The 19,348-nt window shown below is 40.4% G+C and overlaps 1 protein-coding gene across 1 annotated transcript in view; it reads right to left on the reverse strand.

The window, feature by feature from the left end:
* Positions 1 to 445: 445 nt before the first annotated feature.
* CPLX1 (complexin 1) overlaps positions 446 to 19,348 on the reverse strand; it is a 113,334-nt gene continuing 94,431 nt past the window's right edge. Inside the window, exon 4 of the mRNA XM_064735155.1 lies at positions 446 to 5,413. Within this exon, the coding sequence (XP_064591225.1) occupies positions 5,216 to 5,413 (198 nt within the window). The 3' untranslated portion in view covers positions 446 to 5,215. The remainder of the gene's footprint in view (positions 5,414 to 19,348) is intronic.

Consider the following 19,348-nt stretch of genomic DNA (forward strand, 5'->3'; position numbering starts at 1 on the left):
TGCTTCTGTTAGTAAAACACCCCAAAAAACCAGAATGATCAAGCAATGGTCCTAAGGAAGGGTAGGTAACAGGGTATTGGGTTTTCCTATGAGATGTAGGGTAATATCTCTTTCTAACGTGATGCAACACTCATGCTGAATACAACTGCTCATGATTTGTGCCTAAGCAAGTAAAATGAGGCTTAGCTGTGTGGAACTTGCCATTCAAAGAGTTTTGTTGTATATGTCACAAATTCTGGATCCTGAGATACATTTCATGTCATTGCAAATCAGTGTTTCACATTTTTTGTCTTAAGATCCAAACATATTCTCACTACACCATAGCTAAATGTCCATGTTTCTTTCAAAGGAGTGTTGTTCTGCTCTTCTTAAGGAAAACTAATTCCTAGTAGCAAAACTTGTTTAAAATTTGATCATCACCTGTACACATCAAAAGTCATCAGTGTTTCTGACAAATGAAACAATGAGCATATTTATTCAAATAACATCCATGTTGCTCCTCAATTCTGTTACCATTCTAGTTGTATATGAGCCTCCATGCTTCAATTTCCAAATGCAGCCTGATAGGAAAGCATTGCAAACAATTTATGAAATCACTGGGGTTTTTTATTGGCTGTGATTCCATTTTAAAAGAACATCGTACCATTTACCCACATCATGCAGGAAAAAATACCAGTAAAATAACAAATTAAAATCACATTCACAATGTCTCTACTTTAAATAATCTTCAAGTACTGCATGCATCTGAAAGAAAGCTGGGGAGCATTTCTACTAGAAAATGCATGATTAAGTTAAATTTTTCTCTGTGTGTATGAAAGAGAGAAACAGGCAATTTTTTAATGACAGTACTGAAACATTTTACTAACTCAGTGCATGAAGAAACAGTTATCTTGATAACATATATTCAGAACAAATACAGACAACTTTCAGATACAGAAGACGTTACATTTAGATCACAACAGCTAGTCTCTAACAATGCTTGTTCTAGCACAAAAAGCTTGGCAAAAAGATGTATTCAGCAGCACTGATATGGTGTTTCTTGATGAAGGAGAGAGGCTGGGAGAGATCTGAGCCAATGTATGATACTAGAAACATAGACAGAGGAACTCCAAAGTGATTAAGCACATGATCTTATATTTTGTTTTATTCATTTTAAACACAAGAGTAGCATTGATAATTAATATTGCAGTCTGATTTCATATGGCTTTCTCTACATATAAATGTGAGTTCTCAAGGTCAATGGCAAACTAAATCATTTACCCTCCAAATGAGAAGGCCCTTTGACTATTTTTTTACTAACCTGTAAGGTCTTGGAGTTATGAGGGAAAATGACTGCAGTGTCTAGCCAACAACCTTTCTGTGTAAATAAAAACTAGTTATAAAACTAAAATACCTCATTTACCTGAGACTGAACAGACCAGTGAAGCAAATAAAACAATGCCGTGAAAGACAAAAAAATATTCAGAATCCAAACAATGAACCCTGCTTCTCTTTGGTCTCTTGTTTAAGTGCTTCATCACCTGCTTGAATGCCAAGGGGAAAAGTGTGAGAGACAATATTTCTGACTTCCACACATGAGCCAAAGGTGTCTGTGTCCCTTGTTACCAGTTCTGAGTGGGAAGGAAATAGATGGGCAAAGAGAAGGGAGAGTGCCTTGCTCTCGAGTCTGTTCAGCATGGTTTAGGCACTTCAGGACTGTGGAATGATTGAGGAGAGGTCCACTCTCATGCAATGTGCCAAAGTTGTATGAGGCAAAACCAAGCAAAACCTATCCAGTACCTGTGACAGAACTTCTGTCATGTTTCTTATGGCATGAAAAGGAAAATGGGAACGAGCAGCTCACACCTGGATGAACTCTCTCCTGTCAATGGAGGAAGGGCTGGTGCAGGTGTGCCTAGCTGAGATGCAGAAGTGGTGAAATGGCTGAGCTGGGAAGCCCCCACAATGAAAAAGACTCAGTAAACACTACTTAATAAACCACCTTCCCTTTGCCTCCTACTCTGTGAACCTGGAATGAAGCCTATATGACTCAGTACAGTGATTCTATGGCCCTCTTCAGGTGTTCAATCCAGATGTTCACACAGCTCAGGAGCTCAGCTCACAAGGGCAGTATTTTTACTGTTCTGAGCCCAGGGATAGCACTACCTGCTTAAGAAATTTTACTACAGTCTACACAAGATCCTGACTTAGACCAGTCATTCAATGCCACATCTGCTGAGGCACAATTACCTAAAATGATACCAAACACTCTTTGTTTCTCTCTCTCTTCCCCCCATTTTCTCCCATTTCCCCACCTTCCACAGATGTGTGCACAAACATGCACAATCAAACTGCTAGAGAGACTCTGAAAACATTCAGCACTAACATTCTGTAAGGAGATTGCTAGGCAGAAAATTCTGATCTGACATCAGGAACAGTATTTGGTTGGATGAGGAAAGGAATCAGTAATGGGGGCTAGGGAAAGGTCAGCAAGCAAGTGGTAGAGAAAAGCCAAAGTAAAGTGGAATAAGCTTATCTTCTCTTTTGTTTGTTTGTTTGTTTGCAGAGTTCTCCAGCACAAGGCCAGGGGAATATATGAATAGACGTGTTCATTTTAGCACAGGCACATTTCTGCTGCTTTTACTTATGTGTTAGAGGATGCGTGCCACAGAAATTAATCAAGGCATTTCAAAAGTATTGATGTCTGTATGTCAGTGATCTATGTTAGGAGATGTAGTGACCAGTGAGTGGCTGAAACGAAGAGCCAGGCTGTGCTTTTTAGCTTTTGGGGATGTTGGATAACTCTGTAGCAGAGCATTAAAATGCTCTGCTGCCCTTGTGACAGAAATAGAGTTTCCAATTTTGTGAGATTTACTTAAACAGGCTCAAATTACTAGTTGCAGAATTTGCATGGGGTAAGTAGGATACTCTTCCTAGAAAATGGTAAATTGTTCAACACTAGTGTGTTGTACCCAAGCACAGATTCATAAAGTGTTCTGGGTTTACTGAAAGTCTCAGGAGGGAAGCAGTCATCTTGCTTTAAATTAAATTTAGGCGGAAAAAAAGTCCTGCTGACATTATCCAAATGAGTAAAACTTGCCTTCTGGATAGCCCTTGGCAGCTTGTACTTGAACAAACAAGCCTTCTTCATAGATCCAGCCAGAAACAAGTTGCATCTTTATCAACTTGTATATCAGTCTTGTATATCAGTCAAACCTCTTCAACCTCTGCCTTGGATTCCATACAAAGTTATATTTGAAATTATTTGAGAAGAAGCAAGGACTGTAACACCTGAATAAAAATTGTATGAGGAGGGCATATTATATTATTCTCTTTCAAAATACTCTTTTGCTATTGCAACAGATGCTGCTGGAAGGTACAGAGCTCTCATGCTCAATTCCTTAACCATGGTACAGATTTCTTCTGCTTACCTGGAAAGGTGATACATGTCTTCTTATTCAGGATAATATTGAGATGTTTGCCTAAACTCAGTTACACTGAATGAGTGGAAAGAAAATCCATTGAAGTAAAATGTTTAATTTAGGTACATAATGAAGCGTCTGATATTATCCTCCTTTTTGTTGCCAGCAGAAAGAGTGTATTTGCTTTCAAATCTCATCCATGTACTTAGGAAATTTTTGTTGTTCCCAGGACAGGGACAAGCAATGTTAGTTCTGCTAGCCAAACCCTGATTCTCCTGACAAGATTGTGAGACTGAGATGGTGAGTCTCCAGCATCAACTACAGAGACCTAGCCAGATGCAAAATTTCAGGATTAGCTCTTCAGATGATAAGCCAGATACCTGATCACGAGGACCTGTGTTCAAAATAGGTCTATCTACGTATTGAATCTATGTAGGTATTACCAAGTCAACATCTCCCACAGAATTTAGATTTTCTTATGCAATTATGTGACATCTACATGTTTCATTGAGGAGACCTCTGTACCTGTGTCTACAAAAGGCCACAAAGATAATGGTGAGAAAAAAAATCTTCTCCCACCCTGCTAGCATCAAGGGATACCACATAGTTCTGTAATATTAATTAGCTCCTGCAGAGCCCTAAGAAGCATCCTCACTATACGCTTTTATAGTAGGTAGAGACTGAAACCTACATTTTACAGGTGAAGAATCTCAGTGGGGCAGAAAATAAGTGACCTCCCAAAGGCAATGCAATAATTTAGCACAATAAACGTAATGGATATTTATGGGTCTGCCATGACTCACATTCAGACCACCACACACCCACACACTGCAGGAAAGGGTGGGCAGGACACAGCCACGACAATGTGCTGGGACCCAAATTTCCAACCTGCAAGCACTGCTGGAAACAGGATGGTTGAATATGGCAGAAAGAGGAAGATTGGTTAAACAGAGCAGCAAATACACTTGTCATTGGCTTCAGAGGGGTTGGGGAGGTCCTCTACCAGAGCACGGTGCCCTCTTCTCTGGTTTCAGCTCTCTGTATGGCAAGTGCCTGACCAATTTGCTCATTCAAGGTAAATGTATGGCTAATTCCCAAAGTAACATGACTCTTGCTTAGATTCTGAGGCATTTAACTTCTACAGCATCTGAGGGCAGATGATTCACTTTTTCCACAATTCTGAGTGATGTCAGCTGTGTAAGTCATGCATGATTTACTTTCCAAAGGATCTTTTATTTATGTCACAGATGGAATTAAAACATAAAAACTCTGCTTCCAAGGGAGAACTGAGATATCCCTTCTGAGAGCAGATGTGCTCAAAAAAAAAAAAAATGGCTAATGTGACCCAATCAATAGGAACATTATAATAATGACTAATTATTATTAATAATAACAATAAGATCATTTTAAAAAATTAAAGAGGCCACTGTTCATACTTAGTGAACACTCATTCTTGCATTGGATGGAAATGAGATTGTTCCTTTTCTATGCTTGATGTGCAGTGCTGTATTTAACATACACAGTACTATGGCTTATAATAAAAGTTGTGTAGTCTGCAGCTTTTTAATCTTTACATCCATTCAGAGGCATCTACTGGATGTGACTATGTACAAAATTAAGGAATGGATGAGTCTTGGGGCAGAGGAAAGGGAAAGAGGCAGTTGGAAGGGTATGGGAAGCAAAGGGACTCCTAGTGAGCAGTAGAGGGCAGAGGTGGGGAGGACTGCGGGATGAATGGCAAGATTTAAATCCCCATTGGGCAAAAGAGAAATCCTTTGCAGTACTGTTTATGCCCATCTAACAGTCTGCAGCTATTACTTCTTGAACATGTCCTGCAGGGGCCCTGGTAAGTATTTGATGACTGTGTCTAGGATGCTCTCTTCTTCTTCCTCCTCCTCATCCCCACAGCCAGGAGGGATCGCCTTCTTTGGGCGTGTCAGACTCCCTTCAGCATTAGCTTCCAGTGCAGCCTGGGCCTCTGCTTCCTTTTCTTCCTTCTTCTTTATCCCATACTGCAGAGGAGAGATAACACATTGTCTGAATCATAATACGAGAAATAACACATCTGCTGAACAGGAAGCCAGCCATTGCATGTGGTGCCTCATATTCTACAGTAAGAACATCACATATTTTCATTTTGCTCTTTTGCACAGATACTAAAAATATCCATACTAACAACCCTCCACTAAGTATAGCCCAGTGGATGAACAGCCTTCACAAGAAAAGATACTGAGATCCCTCAGAAGCAAACGCAGGGGAAAAACTGGGACTATGCAGCCAATGGGTCACTAGTAAAGAGAATATAAGCTCTGGGTTAGTGAAGTGTTAGGGAGGCCTTCTACTGATGTTGATCCTCCTCTTTTCTGTTCACAAGTCTGATGCTTAGGTCCATCATCCGCAACGACTTCGAAAGTCCATCTGCAGCATTTTATGGTTTATAGATGTGGTCAAACTTCAGGGAAAAATTAGTTACCCACAAAAGAAAGGAAACAAGTCAGGACAGACAAGACAGCAGTGAAGACAACAATATTTAGATATTCTCATGTGGGACATATCCTATAACATTCATTCATGTTCTCTTTTTATAAGTGGGACAGAAAGACCTCTGTGAAAATAAATGATCATGAGAAAATCAGCTGACTGTTTGAAGAGAAACACTCTGAACCCTGTGAGTAGAATGGATACTTGAAAATTGCTACTTCCACTAAGAATTAGCAGCATGCCACTACGACATTAGATAAGTAACCAGAATCCTATTTTATGGTATTAGATTCAAGAGGCTAGATTTAATACAGGACTAAACATATGCATATGCTGCTCTTTCCATAAGTGTTTTTTGCACTGCTTCAGAGATTAAGGTTATAGACAAGGAAAAAGAAATCAACTCAAACTGCCACATGCAAATCTAGAGCAAAATGTCTACCTGCAAGCTATCCTCTGTACTATCGAATCATAGAATGCGTTGGGCTGGGAGGTGAATTTCAAGGCCATCCAGTCCAAGCAGTGAGTAGGAACATTTTCAGCTAGGTCAGGTTGTTTAGAGACCTGCTTTTTTTATTCAGATCAATTCAAATTTCCCAGACTGCTTCCACTTTTTCTGATAATAACTGGAGGCTAAACTTTCTTGGCACCGTGATCGTGATGCAAACGCAGGGAGTGTTCCATTTCTCAGTGCCCAGCTGAGCTTCAAAGAAGCCAGCTGTACATTTCAAGGATGCTTGCAGTCCCCAAGCTCACAGCTCCCTGTCTGGCAGCAGTATCCTTCTGCTTATCATTGTTACCTTTTGAAAATCTACCTTAATGGCTGCTCACTATCAGCTCCTGAGCCACCACCAGTCACCTCACACACACCTGCACAATTGCTTACAGTCCATGTTGCATGAATAAACTTGAAAACAACATTGAAAAGAAAATTATATATAATTTCAAAAACATCAAAGAATTAACTTGGTACCACGCACTCAGTATTTTCAAGTACCAATAAAACCTTACTGTTGAATAGACATTAATTAGATGCTATTTTCATTATTTTTTCTTTTCATTTTTTTCTACTAAAATTAGTACAAATTGTTAACCAGTAAAACCAAAAGTGCACTGCTGCATTCATGACTTTCTGATTTCCGAGGGCTGTTGGGTGTGACTTTTCCTCCTAAATATTTCTGAGCAAAGGCATTATTTTTTATTCCTTTCTCCATCATAATTTATATTTAAGATGACAGCCTGCAAAGTTGAAAGCAGTGGCTTCGACACACTCTAGCTCTCTAAATCAATTCTCTCATGCCAAAATGTTCATTAAGGACATTTGTCTTATAATTTTTATACCTACTGGGTGCTGGTCACACCTGATTTCACTGGAAAGATATTAAAGACAAATGATAAATCCATTCTCATGTGAGATGACTAACTTGTAGTTACAGGGCTGTACTCCACAAAGGAGATTTAACATAGGACGAGCTACCACACAGATGGAATGACATGCAGTGCTAGATTGCAGCCAGACTGCCCCATTCGCCCTCTCAGGCTACAGGTAGATGTTTCTAGGTGATTCCCAGTGATTCCCAGTGTAATTTATATGCAGACTCTGCCTTCCTTCACCAGCTAGAGGGGAACACTAGTGGAGACACCATAAATCACAGTAACACACAGGTACCCTGCATGCTTTCAAATCCTCCATCTCAAAACAAGTATCAGCTCAAGATGCACTGATCCTCTAGCTCAGAAACAAATATTCAGCTCACAGGAAGGAGTGAGTAGAAAAAAACCAACCAGTTATGAGAATCTAGTATTATCATTTAAATTTCATAATATTTTTTGTAATGCTTTGCATTAACAAAAATGTAAGCTGTGAAGATTCATAGGTAAATGACTTACTTTAGGTTTGAAATTGTTTGAGAGGAAATAAAATTATAGAAATTAAAGTCTTAATATAAGAAAAATTTTAAAGAAGTGTCTTCATTTGGAAGAAAATTATTTCTTCCATGAAATCATTTGTGTGAAGTCATCAAATTATTTTTAAAAACATGACTAAAAATAATGTTTCTGGTGCTCTGGTTTCCCTGAGGATAGGAAATATTTCATAACTTACAAAAAGTTTGAGGGATGAGAATAGTTTCATTTTTATTCAGGGTTCAACACCACAAAAATTAATACCAAAAGCTGTACCATTACCTCCTTGGCCTTAGTAACATATTCATGTCTTCTACTATAAGCAGAATTATGCACCTAACCCAGGAAGATACTGAAACGTTTTTAGTAAGTCTACCCTCCTGCCACTCGAAAAGTTATTGCTCTGTGGCCACATGGGGATTGGATTGTTGTCACTGGGTTATGTTAGAGAAATACTGTTGGCCTGGAGTCCTCAGTCATCAGCTGGGAAGAGAAGGGAAAAAATACCCAGGCCCTCACTGACTGGATGTCAGGAAAAGACAGACTAACATACTAACATACAATATCAGCCTCCTCCCTGTCTCTTTTCTTTCTTATTCCTCCAGTTTTTCACAAGGCAAAGTAGGTGCATGAACTGGGAACATTCTGGAAATTTGATCTAATGACAGTAAGATTGTAAGGGAGTAGAGGGCTTTTGAGCCAATGAGATCTGCAGCCCAAAATGTGAACCTATCATAAATGCAGTTACAATTTCTTAAGACGAGCCAACAATTTCTACTGAAAATGAACATGTTTATCTAGCAAATATCTAGGCCATGGAATGAATAAACTGTAATATCCTAGTTAAGAGACTTGCAGAAGTAATAGCACGTCTTTGGGTCAGGAGTGGAACTGACTCTGCAGGAAGACAGCAGCAATCAACGTGCAAGGGAGTGATTTTCCTTGGATGAGATTTGGAACTGCCTACTTAGAAACAAGTAATTTATCTGAAAAAGTTAAAGAACTAAAAAAGAAGGTTTATGTGGGATACAAAGACTACTCTAGTGAGACTAGAGAACTCAGGAAACAACTCTTCCCTCCAAGTGCTCTGAGAGCTTGAAAATGGACTTCAGTCCAAATATTACTGCATAGGAAATAGTATTGTGTGAAATAATGCTATGTATCACATAACACTGAGCTTTGTCTTCTGGGCAAAGGTTGGCATGTGAATTGTAGTGGTTTCATCTCTCTTCAGGGAATTGAACTTTGCAATTGTTTTGCACAGCTGCAGGTAGAGCACTGCTGAAACTATGTCCAAACAGCTGTGGCAGATACAGCCATCTTTGGAATTTTGGTTTTACTATTTTTTTTTTTACTATACACTATTTTATTTACTAGCTAAGGTTTGGAAAGCTACTGAGAGATTTAAATGCTTATTCCTTATCTTACCTCCTATAAATGTTATGGGATATGAAAGTCACTCTATACTAACAGCTCTGTCTGTTAAGTTTCATTCATATGCTGAACCTCAATACAAAAAAAAGAAAAAAAAATTTAGCCAGACTTCAAAGCATATGGTTAGAAAAGACACTGGAAGGGCAACATGCACATCATTTTATCTCAAGAGTTAACCTGACCTGAATAACTCTTTTCTTTGACTCCAACTACTGAAAACCTCTCACCTATTCTGGAACTTAACTACCCTTTGCAAATAAAGTATTTCTCCTCATGTCTAATTTGATTTGTCATGAAATGACTTTAAAAAAATCTGAAAAATATGCAGCTCCTGCTAAAAGACTTATCTTTCACCTGTCTTTTTGGGCCTTATTTATCAATTGTGCAAAGTTCTTATTTTTCTCTTCCATTAGCAAAGAGAACACCAGCCCAATTTAGATATTTCCAACACTAATGCATGGAATTTTCTGCCAGGAATAAATGATATATGTAGGACTGAAACAAACCAAGAGCAATGGGTAGAGTTCAGCACTGACCTTGAGTTCCACAACTGTGAGAGCCTAGGGTACAGAAAAAGACTCCCTTTTTATTTGATTTCCACAAACTTGGAAGTCTTTCTTTGGTCTCTCTGTGAGTGAACAGGCTGTCAAATACAGGAGGTGAGGGTGCTGAAACCCAGAGTCCCAAGCACACTGTTCTCACCACTGTTTAAAGCACAGAGCCTACTTTGATGTAGATCTGCCCAAAAATGTGCCCTGGCTTTTCTTTCACCTCAAATCTGCTGATTTCATTTTGAGCTAAATTTGGCTCTTTTTGCTTGTTTGTTTTTGTTGGTCTACTTGTCTTTCCAATCATTTCATTCATCCTGAGCTTGATAGTGAGGATTAGTCCCCAGAAAACTTGTGGGGGAGCCTTTTAACACATATTGAAGGAGGACACTCTCTTGGTCTCTCAAGTAACCCATTTAAGTGCAAGGTCTGCCATGCAGTGTTAGAATTACACTGACTGTTTCAGGCAGCTCAGACACGCTGACCCTAGATAATCTCTTTGCTTTTTGAGGAGTAATGAACAAAGAATCACACCCTGCCACTTGGGCAGTCATGCCAATTTCAAGCTGTGGCAAGGAATGAAAGGTATGAGAGAGAATGCAGTGTGTCTCAGTCCGTGACACACCAGCAGGGTGCGTGGGGGCTCTGTGTGGAATGAGTGTAGGTGTGGGCACTTTCGTGTCTCTAAATGCTGCTGCACATCTCTGCTGACCCTGTCAATGTGTTAGCAGAAGACAGCCGATTAATAATGGAAAAGAACAAGGCAAAGTCTGGCAACCACAGTCCCAAACTACATTGTTCAATTGTGTGTGAGCCAAACTGGAGCACAGCTCAGGAGAGAGATGGCAGAGAGAAAGAAAGGAAGACAATTAAACTTCAGGTAGAGGAACTTGAGATGCAAAGCCAGAGCCTCCTCTCACCTGGAAAAGATGCTCCAAAACATCTCCTTGGGGGCTGTCAGAGTTTTCCAGGCAGTTTTCCAGCAGTGATTATTTGTAAACCTCACTCATGTCCTTTGAATCCTTTACCTCATCCAAGGTTCTACTTCCCCTGTGGCTACACATGCCTTGCTACTCTGTGCTAGCTCAGGCTTTCAGCTCTGTCAAAATCACAGCAATTCTTCTTGCATGAACTGTCTTGTTTTAGGTCTTTCAGTATGTTCTTCAGTCTCATCCCCCTGTTCCTCTGAGGGGGCTCTCACAGCAAACACAGAGGCCTGCAGGTTTTCTCTTGGACCACACACATAAATCAGATGCCAATACAGATTTCAAAGGGTTCATCTGATCTTCATTGGCCTCCCATCAGCATTTTCTTCTGGTGACACTGGGTGAATCTAGCAGTCTTTCCTTCTCCCCCATGGCAATATTGCTGCCTGAGAACCATGCCCCTGGCTTCTGCTTCAATTAGCTGTGGAACTGCAGAACAGTCCTATGGGAATATCCAGTGCTCTAAGCATCCACGAGTAATGCTACTCTAAACAATAGATGTGAAATTTGCTTTTCTGCTGCCCCACAACAGATGGAGAGCAAGATAAAGCACTGCTCTCTGGAGATCAGATCTGTACTCAACAAGCCTTGTTTGTTTACTTTGATTGAAAACAACATCATATCTGTCCACTGTTGCTGTTTAAGTGAAAACCAGAACTACATCAGGTTCCTGATTGCAGAAGCCATCTCTGAATTTTCTGCAAACTCATATCAAGGGGAATTGTTTCTCTGGTTTCCATAGAGACCAGCCCAGACAAACCTGGTGAAAAGAAAGGGATCATAGAATTATAGAATGGCTTGGGCTGGAAGGGACCTTACAAATATCTCCAAATCATCCCAAACTCCCTACATGCAGGGACACCTCCCACTAGAATAGTTTGCTTAGAGTCCCATCCAGCCATGGGAGAGAGGAGAGGTGCACCAGGCCTCTAATCATCTTTGTGACCCTCCTCTGGACTTGCTCCAACAGGTTCCTGTCCTTCTTATGCTGAGGAACCCAGGTCTGGACACAGAGCTCCAGACAGGTCTCATGAAAGCACAACAGAAGGATAGAATCACTTCACTAGATCTGCTGGCCAAGCTGCTTTTAATGCAAGCAGCTTTTAATGCACAGTGATTTTCTGGACTGCAAGTGCACATTGTCAAGCCATTTCTCATCCAGTTCTCAAAGCCAAAGTTCTCATCCACCCTCAAGTCCTTCTCCTCAGGGCTGCTCTCATTCTGTTCTCTCCCCAGTCTGTATCTGTGCTTGGGACTGCTCTGATCCAGGTACAGGACCTTGCACTTGGCCTTTCTGACCTTCATGGGATTTGCACAGCCCCACCTCTCCAGTCTATCCAGGCACTTCTGGATGGCATCCCTTCTCTGCAGCACGTGGCTGCCCACGCAGCATGGTGTCTGTGGCAAACCTGCTGAGGGTGCCCTCGATCCCACTGTCTGTGTCACTGACAAAGATGCTAAATAGTGCCAGTTCAACTCCAAACCCTGAGGACACCACTCATTTCTGTCCACTTGGACACTGAGCCTTTAACCACATGTAGAATCCTAGAAGACGATGCTAAATGTATATAAATGTATATAACTCAAACACTGATAGCTGTGGAGGCAACCATGCTGGTAATTACAGCCAAGAATTGTTGGTAGTAACATGCCATGGGAAAGAACAAGACATGGCTGGAGATGGGGGCCATGTAGAGGTAAATGCAGAACTTTTCCAGGACAAAAATACTTGTTCTGGCTCCTGTAGATAAACCCAACACAGCACAACACAAATGAGGCAAAGAAGTGGGCATGGACTGTAAAGGGGGAAACAAGAACACCCACAACCCCTGACAACAGAACTTGTCCTTCGTTACCCTTTCCTTTCCTTTCCTTTCCTTTCCTTTCCTTTCCTTTCCTTTCCTTTCCTTTCCTTTCCTTTCCTTTCCTTTCCTTTCCTTTCCTTTCCTTTCCTTTCCTTTCCTTTCCTTTCCTTTTTCCTTTCCTTTCCTTTTCCTTTTTCCTTTTTCCTTTCCTTTTTCCTTTCCTTTTTTCCTTTCCTTTTTCCTTTCCTTTTTCCTTTCCTTTTCCTTTCCTTTTTCCTTTCCTTTTTCCTTTCCTTTTTCTTTCCTTTTTCCTTTCTTTCTTTTTTTCCTTTCCTTTTTCCTTTCCTTTTTCCTTTCCTTTTTCCTTTCCTTTTTCCTTTCCTTTTTCCTTTCCTTTTTCCTTTCCTTTTTTCCTTTCCTTTTTCCTTTTCCTTTTTCCTTTCCTTTTTCCTTTCCTTTTTCCTTTCCTTTTTCCTTTCCTTTTTCCTTTCCTTTTTCCTTTCCTTTTTCCTTTCCTTTTTCCTTTCCTTTTTCCTTTCCTTTTTTCCTTTCCTTTTTCCTTTCCTTTTTTCCTTTCTTTCCTTTTTCCTTTCCTTTTTCCTTTCCTTTTTCCTTTCCTTTTTCCTTTCCTTTTTCCTTTTTCCTTTCCTCTTTTTCCTTTCCTTTTTCCTTTCCTTTTTCCTTTTTCCTTTCCTTTTCTTTTTCCTTTCCTTTCCTTTCTCCTTTCCTTTCCTTTTTTCTTTCCTTTTTCCTTTCCTTTCCTTTCTCCTTTCCTTTCCTTTTTTCTTTCCTTTTTCCTTTCCTTTTTTTCCTTTTCCTTTCCCTTTCCTTTCCTTTCCTTTCCTTTCCTTTCCTTTCCTTTCCTTTTTCCTTTCCTTTCCTTTCCTTTCCTTTCCTTTCCTTTCCTTTCCTTTCCTTTCCTTTCCTTTCCTTTCCTTTCCTTTCCTTTCCTTTCCTTTCCTTTCCTTTCCTTTCCTTTCCTTTCCTTTCCTTTCCTTTCCTTTCCTTTCCTTTCCTTTCCTTTCCTTTCCTTTCCTTTCCTTTCCTTTCCTTTCCTTTCCTTTCCTTTCCTTTCCTTTCCTTTCCTTTCCTTTCCCTTTCCTTTCCTTTCCTTTCCTTTCCTTTCCTTTCCCTGCCCTTCCTGCCTTCCTTCTGCCACTTCCTTCCCTCTCTTACTTCCTCTCTAATTCATCTCTTCCCTTCTCTCTTTCTTTTCATCTTAACCCTTTGCCCAAAATCCACTTCATGTGCTTATATGGTAGGTCGGGGGACTAGCTAATAACAATTTCCATGCCAAGTGTGTAATTTATTAATAAAATGTTGTGAGTTTTTGTGGACCCTCTGACTTTTGTTGTTACTTTTGACCACAAGGGTTTTTGAATTTTGCATGCTCCCTCCCCCATAAGGATGGGATGTTACACCACAGCTCTTCGTGTCAATCCAACCAATTCCTTAACAACCAAGTGGTCCAGCCATCAAATCCTTGCCTCTCCCGCTTGGAGGACGTGCTCCATCATCTTGCTGGGCATCTTTGTTGGGATTCATTGCTCCTGAGTTTGGAGGTGGAGATCCATGTATATTGAACAGCATTTTGGACTCCTGTTCACTTCAAACTTTATCCCATGGTATTCTGCCAAGCAGATCTCTGAAGAGCCTAGGGTCTGCTCTCCTGACACCCAGTAACAGGAGCCATCCACCTCACCCCTGTGGTGCCAATAAAGCCCCGGCCCTGCAGGCACACATGTGTCTCTAGCTCCTCCTCTTTTGCCCCCATGCTGCGTTTGCATAGAGGCAGATGGGAAACACATTTTGGCTTAATCTGCTAGCATGCTGACTCTGCCAAAGCAAACTGGCCATTCTGCTCACTGCTCAAGTCACAGGACTGAGCTAAGTTTTCCCACGCAAATGCCTTTTTTTCCCATTACTACACACAGGCAGTGTGAACTACAATTTGTGAACAAATTTACTACTCTTTGGAAACCAAGACTCTGAGAAACAACAGACATAGGTATCATATACCATTAATTCTTCTGAATACTCAGCAGAAAGCATGTTTTCATTTTCTCTGTGTTTGCAAATATGTTTATTTTGTTCTGTTTGTATGTACAGCATTGCAGCCCCAAACTGCCTTTCCAATCAGCATTTTGCAACCTATGTATCTTGCTACTGCACAAGAACATAATTTTGTTTTCAGTGGTACTTATAGGGCATTATTGATCAAAATGCTTAGGCAGCGCCACAAACTGAAAATCAATCCTAAACAGTCCTATCCCATTCCACGGTTAGCTACTGACGCGACCCCTAATGTTGGAGTCATATCCCATATCACCGGCGGGTGGTCTCACGTTATGTTCAAGGGGGTTCGCCCCATCCACATTCAGGAATTGCTGATGATGCTATGCACCAGGTTACTCATTAACCAGAAAGCAATCCTGGTGGATTCTTCTGTTTGTCATAAGAAGTTCGGTAAGCTCCCGTGGCTCTTTGCCCTCAGGGCAAACAGGAAAGAGAGATAGGGATAGGGGAATTGATGAGCTAAGCATGTTCAGAGCCAACAATGTCAAACTGACCCTAAGAGCCTTGCCAAGCCATGGGGACCAAGCCAAGTACACCAGGAATTGGCCATATTAGGATAGGAGTTCAAAGTTTAAGGAGGAAGACTCATCAGGAGACCCCTGCCCACGATGAAGGCAACCGGAACGACCACCAAGATGATCCTCAAAAGAGATGTCCCCGCCCACGCTCCGCCTACACCACGCCCCTTATGAATATGCTTGCAAAGACATGATTATGTATGTGATATGATGAAACCCTGCATCCAAAACTGTATAAAAGGCCTGCTTTTGTTATGGGATACTCAGAAATCCCTGTTGTGATTTCTCCGACGCGTCGCAATAAAATACCTCCTGCCTATGTTGACTTAAGCTGAGTCTCTTAGGCAGTTATTCTCGCCTTTTGGGGCAAAATTCGGCATCAGCATCCACATTAAAACAATGCCTTTCTGCAATATGGTCAGCCTCAGTGAGAGGGAATGAGGTCTTGAAAGCTTCAGGAATGGAGATAATTAAATTACTGATGACTAGCAAAGTTCTCCCATTTTGTAATCAGAGAACAAATCTCCAGAGTAAGCAGAGAGTATCTGACTCATGAAGAAGAGCATAGGATCAGAGGCTCCAAAATACTGATTTTAGGTACCTGGAGGGTTGCCTGAAATCAGTGCACTGACTCATGACCACAGGGCCCAAGATACCAAACATACAAAATCCTAAACCTGTTGGGTCCAGTGGAAAAATTTCTCCCCCAGAATCCAACTTGCAGCTTCAGTTAAGAAAATCTGGGTCAATTTTATTCTTCAAAGCAGTTAAGCAGGATAAGAAGAAAGAAAATTTACATATTCCACAGTAACAACTGCAGTTTAATTGCTCATGGGTTACTCATAGGAAAGTTTAGATTAGCTCCATGATCACCAAGATGGGGTCAAGCTGCAGAAGGTTCCCATGAGAACAGAGGCATTTTCCAGAGATGCAGAGCAGGTGTGCTCCTAGCCAAAGCAGGTTTTTATTTCTTGTGTTTCAAAGTCTACATTTATCTTTCCACAAGAAAATCATCCCAGAAGCCAATGCCAGGATCCTGGTAATGGATAAATGCAGTTGCTTGTATGAGTTTAGAAGAATTTACGTTATAGCTACATATCTGATAGCATAAATAAATCCATAGGATAAATCTTTCTTTATGTGTGTGCTATGTAAGATCAGAACATAGAGCATAAGCTGCTCATCCTTCTTCGTGCTTCCTGCATGTATTTCCTTTGCCAAATGAAAGCCTTTATTTTAGTACAAGGCTGGTATAATTATTTCCCCAGAATACTGAAGCAATTTAGATTAGACACAACTATTTCTTTTCTATAGCCTGCGTTTACCACGTGTGACAGCTCTTTTTTGTTTTGTTTCTTCTTTGGTTCAGGTTTTCTGGGTTTGTTTTTATTTTTACATTACTAAATCTTATTTTGAAAGCTCTAGTCCAGTCAGTACGTTTTTTAAAAGAACCTAATAATACAGGTGCTCCAGGGGATAAGGAGTGGTTCACCACAGGATAAGGAGTAATTATTTTTTTTTGGAGTGCAAAGCACGATGAAGTTCCAGATAACTGCCAAAAGATATATAGTTTGTACTCTCCCAGGCAATAGGGAATTCATTGTTAGCACACAAGGCTTAAAAATTAATTATTATCCCACCTTGCTACATTTGTTCTTGGTGGGGTTCAGCATTTCATTGCCTTATTGATCACAAGCACTTTCACAGATGGGAGCTTGAAGCCAGCTGAAAATTTAGAGGTTGAGCCCTAAGTGGCTGATTCATTTTAAGTTCAGCTTTCAGCAGGTAAACTGTGTGAGCTCTCTGTGTCTCATGTCTGCAAATCCTTGAGAAGCCATGAAAGCAAGATTTTTAAAAAAACAATTTCTTACTATCAGTTTTGTTTTTAGCATATTGCTAGAACATTTCTCTGTGCACATCAGTGAAATGAAACATAATGAAACTTCAGGTAATCCCTGGTGTTCTGTAGTACACTAAAATGAGCTCATGAACATGTAGGATGGTGTTATCAGCAAAGTAATGGGTTAACAGAGCTCATCACAGCAGAGCAAGGAGGAACTTAGAAAGGATTCTGGAAGTGGTACCCTCGTACATGACTGAAAGTGTGCTCCAGGTAAATTTGTGCTCCCTAGTGTAGTTTAGCACTACAGTGAGGGATAGCTGCATTTGATTGTAGTCTTCTATTAGACAGTAGTTTTGAGAGGAATTAAAAGGATAATTTTATATCTAAAAATATTCAACAGATCATAGATTATTACACCAAAAAAAAAAAAACAAAAAAAAACAAAAAAGAGAAGAAAGCCAACTAACAGGCCCAGGTATAAAAGTAGCACTCATATCACTACTGCTAAGTATTCTGGGAACTAACCTGGGAGGAAAAGGGGCCCTTAGACCAACATTTAGGTATGCATCTGTAATTTTTCTCTGCTTTCTGTGTGACCACATGGGCAACAATTAACTTCTTCTTGGTGAACAGAGAATTTAAGTAAGATTTACCCTTCTAATGGGACTACACTGTAAGCTCTGAGACATAGTTATTGATTACAATGATCCCACACTGAAATATTAGAAGTTGTTTCTCTGCCATTTTCATATGTTATACGGTCCTCAGTAACTTCCCTGGGTTGATAGGATAAATTTGACAGGACAATAAACTGCCTCAAACTTTTCAAGGAGTACTTTTTTTTAAGTAACCTACACCAAAGTTGTGAATGCTGACTTTGTTGACAGCACAAGGTAATGTAATTCAGCAATAGTAAGAGATCAGGAAATATTAGTTAGGTGATTATCTTTAGTCCTTGCTTTGAGACTATTTAATTGTTGTCATCAATTCCTTGGGGATTTTTCTGTGTGGAATAAATCCTGCCACTGGATCTAATTAGCACAGCCACTCTGCCAGTACCTTTGTGGAGACCAAGGCATTGTCACAAACTCTGAGCCAAGACTCAGTAAAATCAAAGGTAGTTAATCAATTAGTTTCAAACCTTTGACACACTCTTGCCTCTGAAGTACAAAGAGTATTTCTCAATCCCATTAACTGGCAAGAGAAGTGAGAACTTTGACATTAAAATGCTTTAAAAATAGGAAGAAAACTTCTGACATCCAAAAGAGCAAGTAGGAAATTATGAGTGTTAATTCATATGCTGCAGCTTTTCAGAAGGACATGAAAAAATGAAGGGCAAGTCACTTCTTTTTCTCTAGCCCTTTTTGAACAGGCACGCCAGCCTCTTCCTTACATAATTCGAGGTAGTTTTCTTGCTTCCCAAGAGACTAGAGAAGGCATGTTTGTAGTGAAATCTGGCAAGGGAAAATACCTGGTTCATCTTAACAACCCAACCAAACAGCAATAATGGTGTTGAAGTGGGAGACCCACTCAGTCTGTATAGTGTTGCTATAGTTGGGTTGCTATGACAAACCTCAAGAACTATCTTCAACTGTAAACAGCCATGGCATAAAAAGAAAATCTCAGACCATTGCAACAGCAAGCAACTAGCTGGGCTCATAACTCAAAATCCATTCTAGAGATGAGATGCATGTTTATTTCCTCTGTGTGGAATCAGCTGTTGAGCTTTGCTCATCCTCTCTCTCGGCTGGACATGGTCAGAGGACAAATGTTTTGTATTGTCAGGGATTTGTGAGCAGGGGCAGAGCCCATGGAGCTCACAGACCACATCAAGCTAAGCTGTACCTTATGCTGAGGAGCTTGCTGACTCTACTGTACATTTCTCCCAGGCATACCTTTGTCCTATGGCAACAAGACAAAGGCATTTCTTCTCCTACTGGCATCCATTCACTAAAGTACCAAAAGGAGCCTTTTCAAAGGCCCTTTAATAATTTCAATAAATTTCAAAATTTCTCAAGGTCTTGGCTGGTGTCTCCAGTTTGTTTTTTGCCCTCTCCATATATGCAGGACCTCACAGCAATTCAGACAGAAGGGTATGGCACAGCTGAAGTGTTAACCTCTCAATGCATGGAAGCATTCATCTTCCAGACAGTGAGTCAAGAAACAGTAACAAGCCCATTTTCTTTCTCTTTCTTGATCTAACTGGGTGGGGATTTTCTGCCACAGTAGTAGACGGAATTCATGCAGCATGTTCATTTTTTTCGTGGCCATGTCAAAAAGCAGCAGTTCAAAGAACTTACTTATGGGGAAACTGACACCCAGCCATGCTCATCTTATTCTCTGCAAGCTAT

The sequence above is a fragment of the Zonotrichia leucophrys genome, chromosome Z (genome assembly GCF_028769735.1).
Source record: "Zonotrichia leucophrys gambelii isolate GWCS_2022_RI chromosome Z, RI_Zleu_2.0, whole genome shotgun sequence".
Lineage (NCBI taxonomy): Eukaryota > Metazoa > Chordata > Aves > Passeriformes > Passerellidae > Zonotrichia > Zonotrichia leucophrys.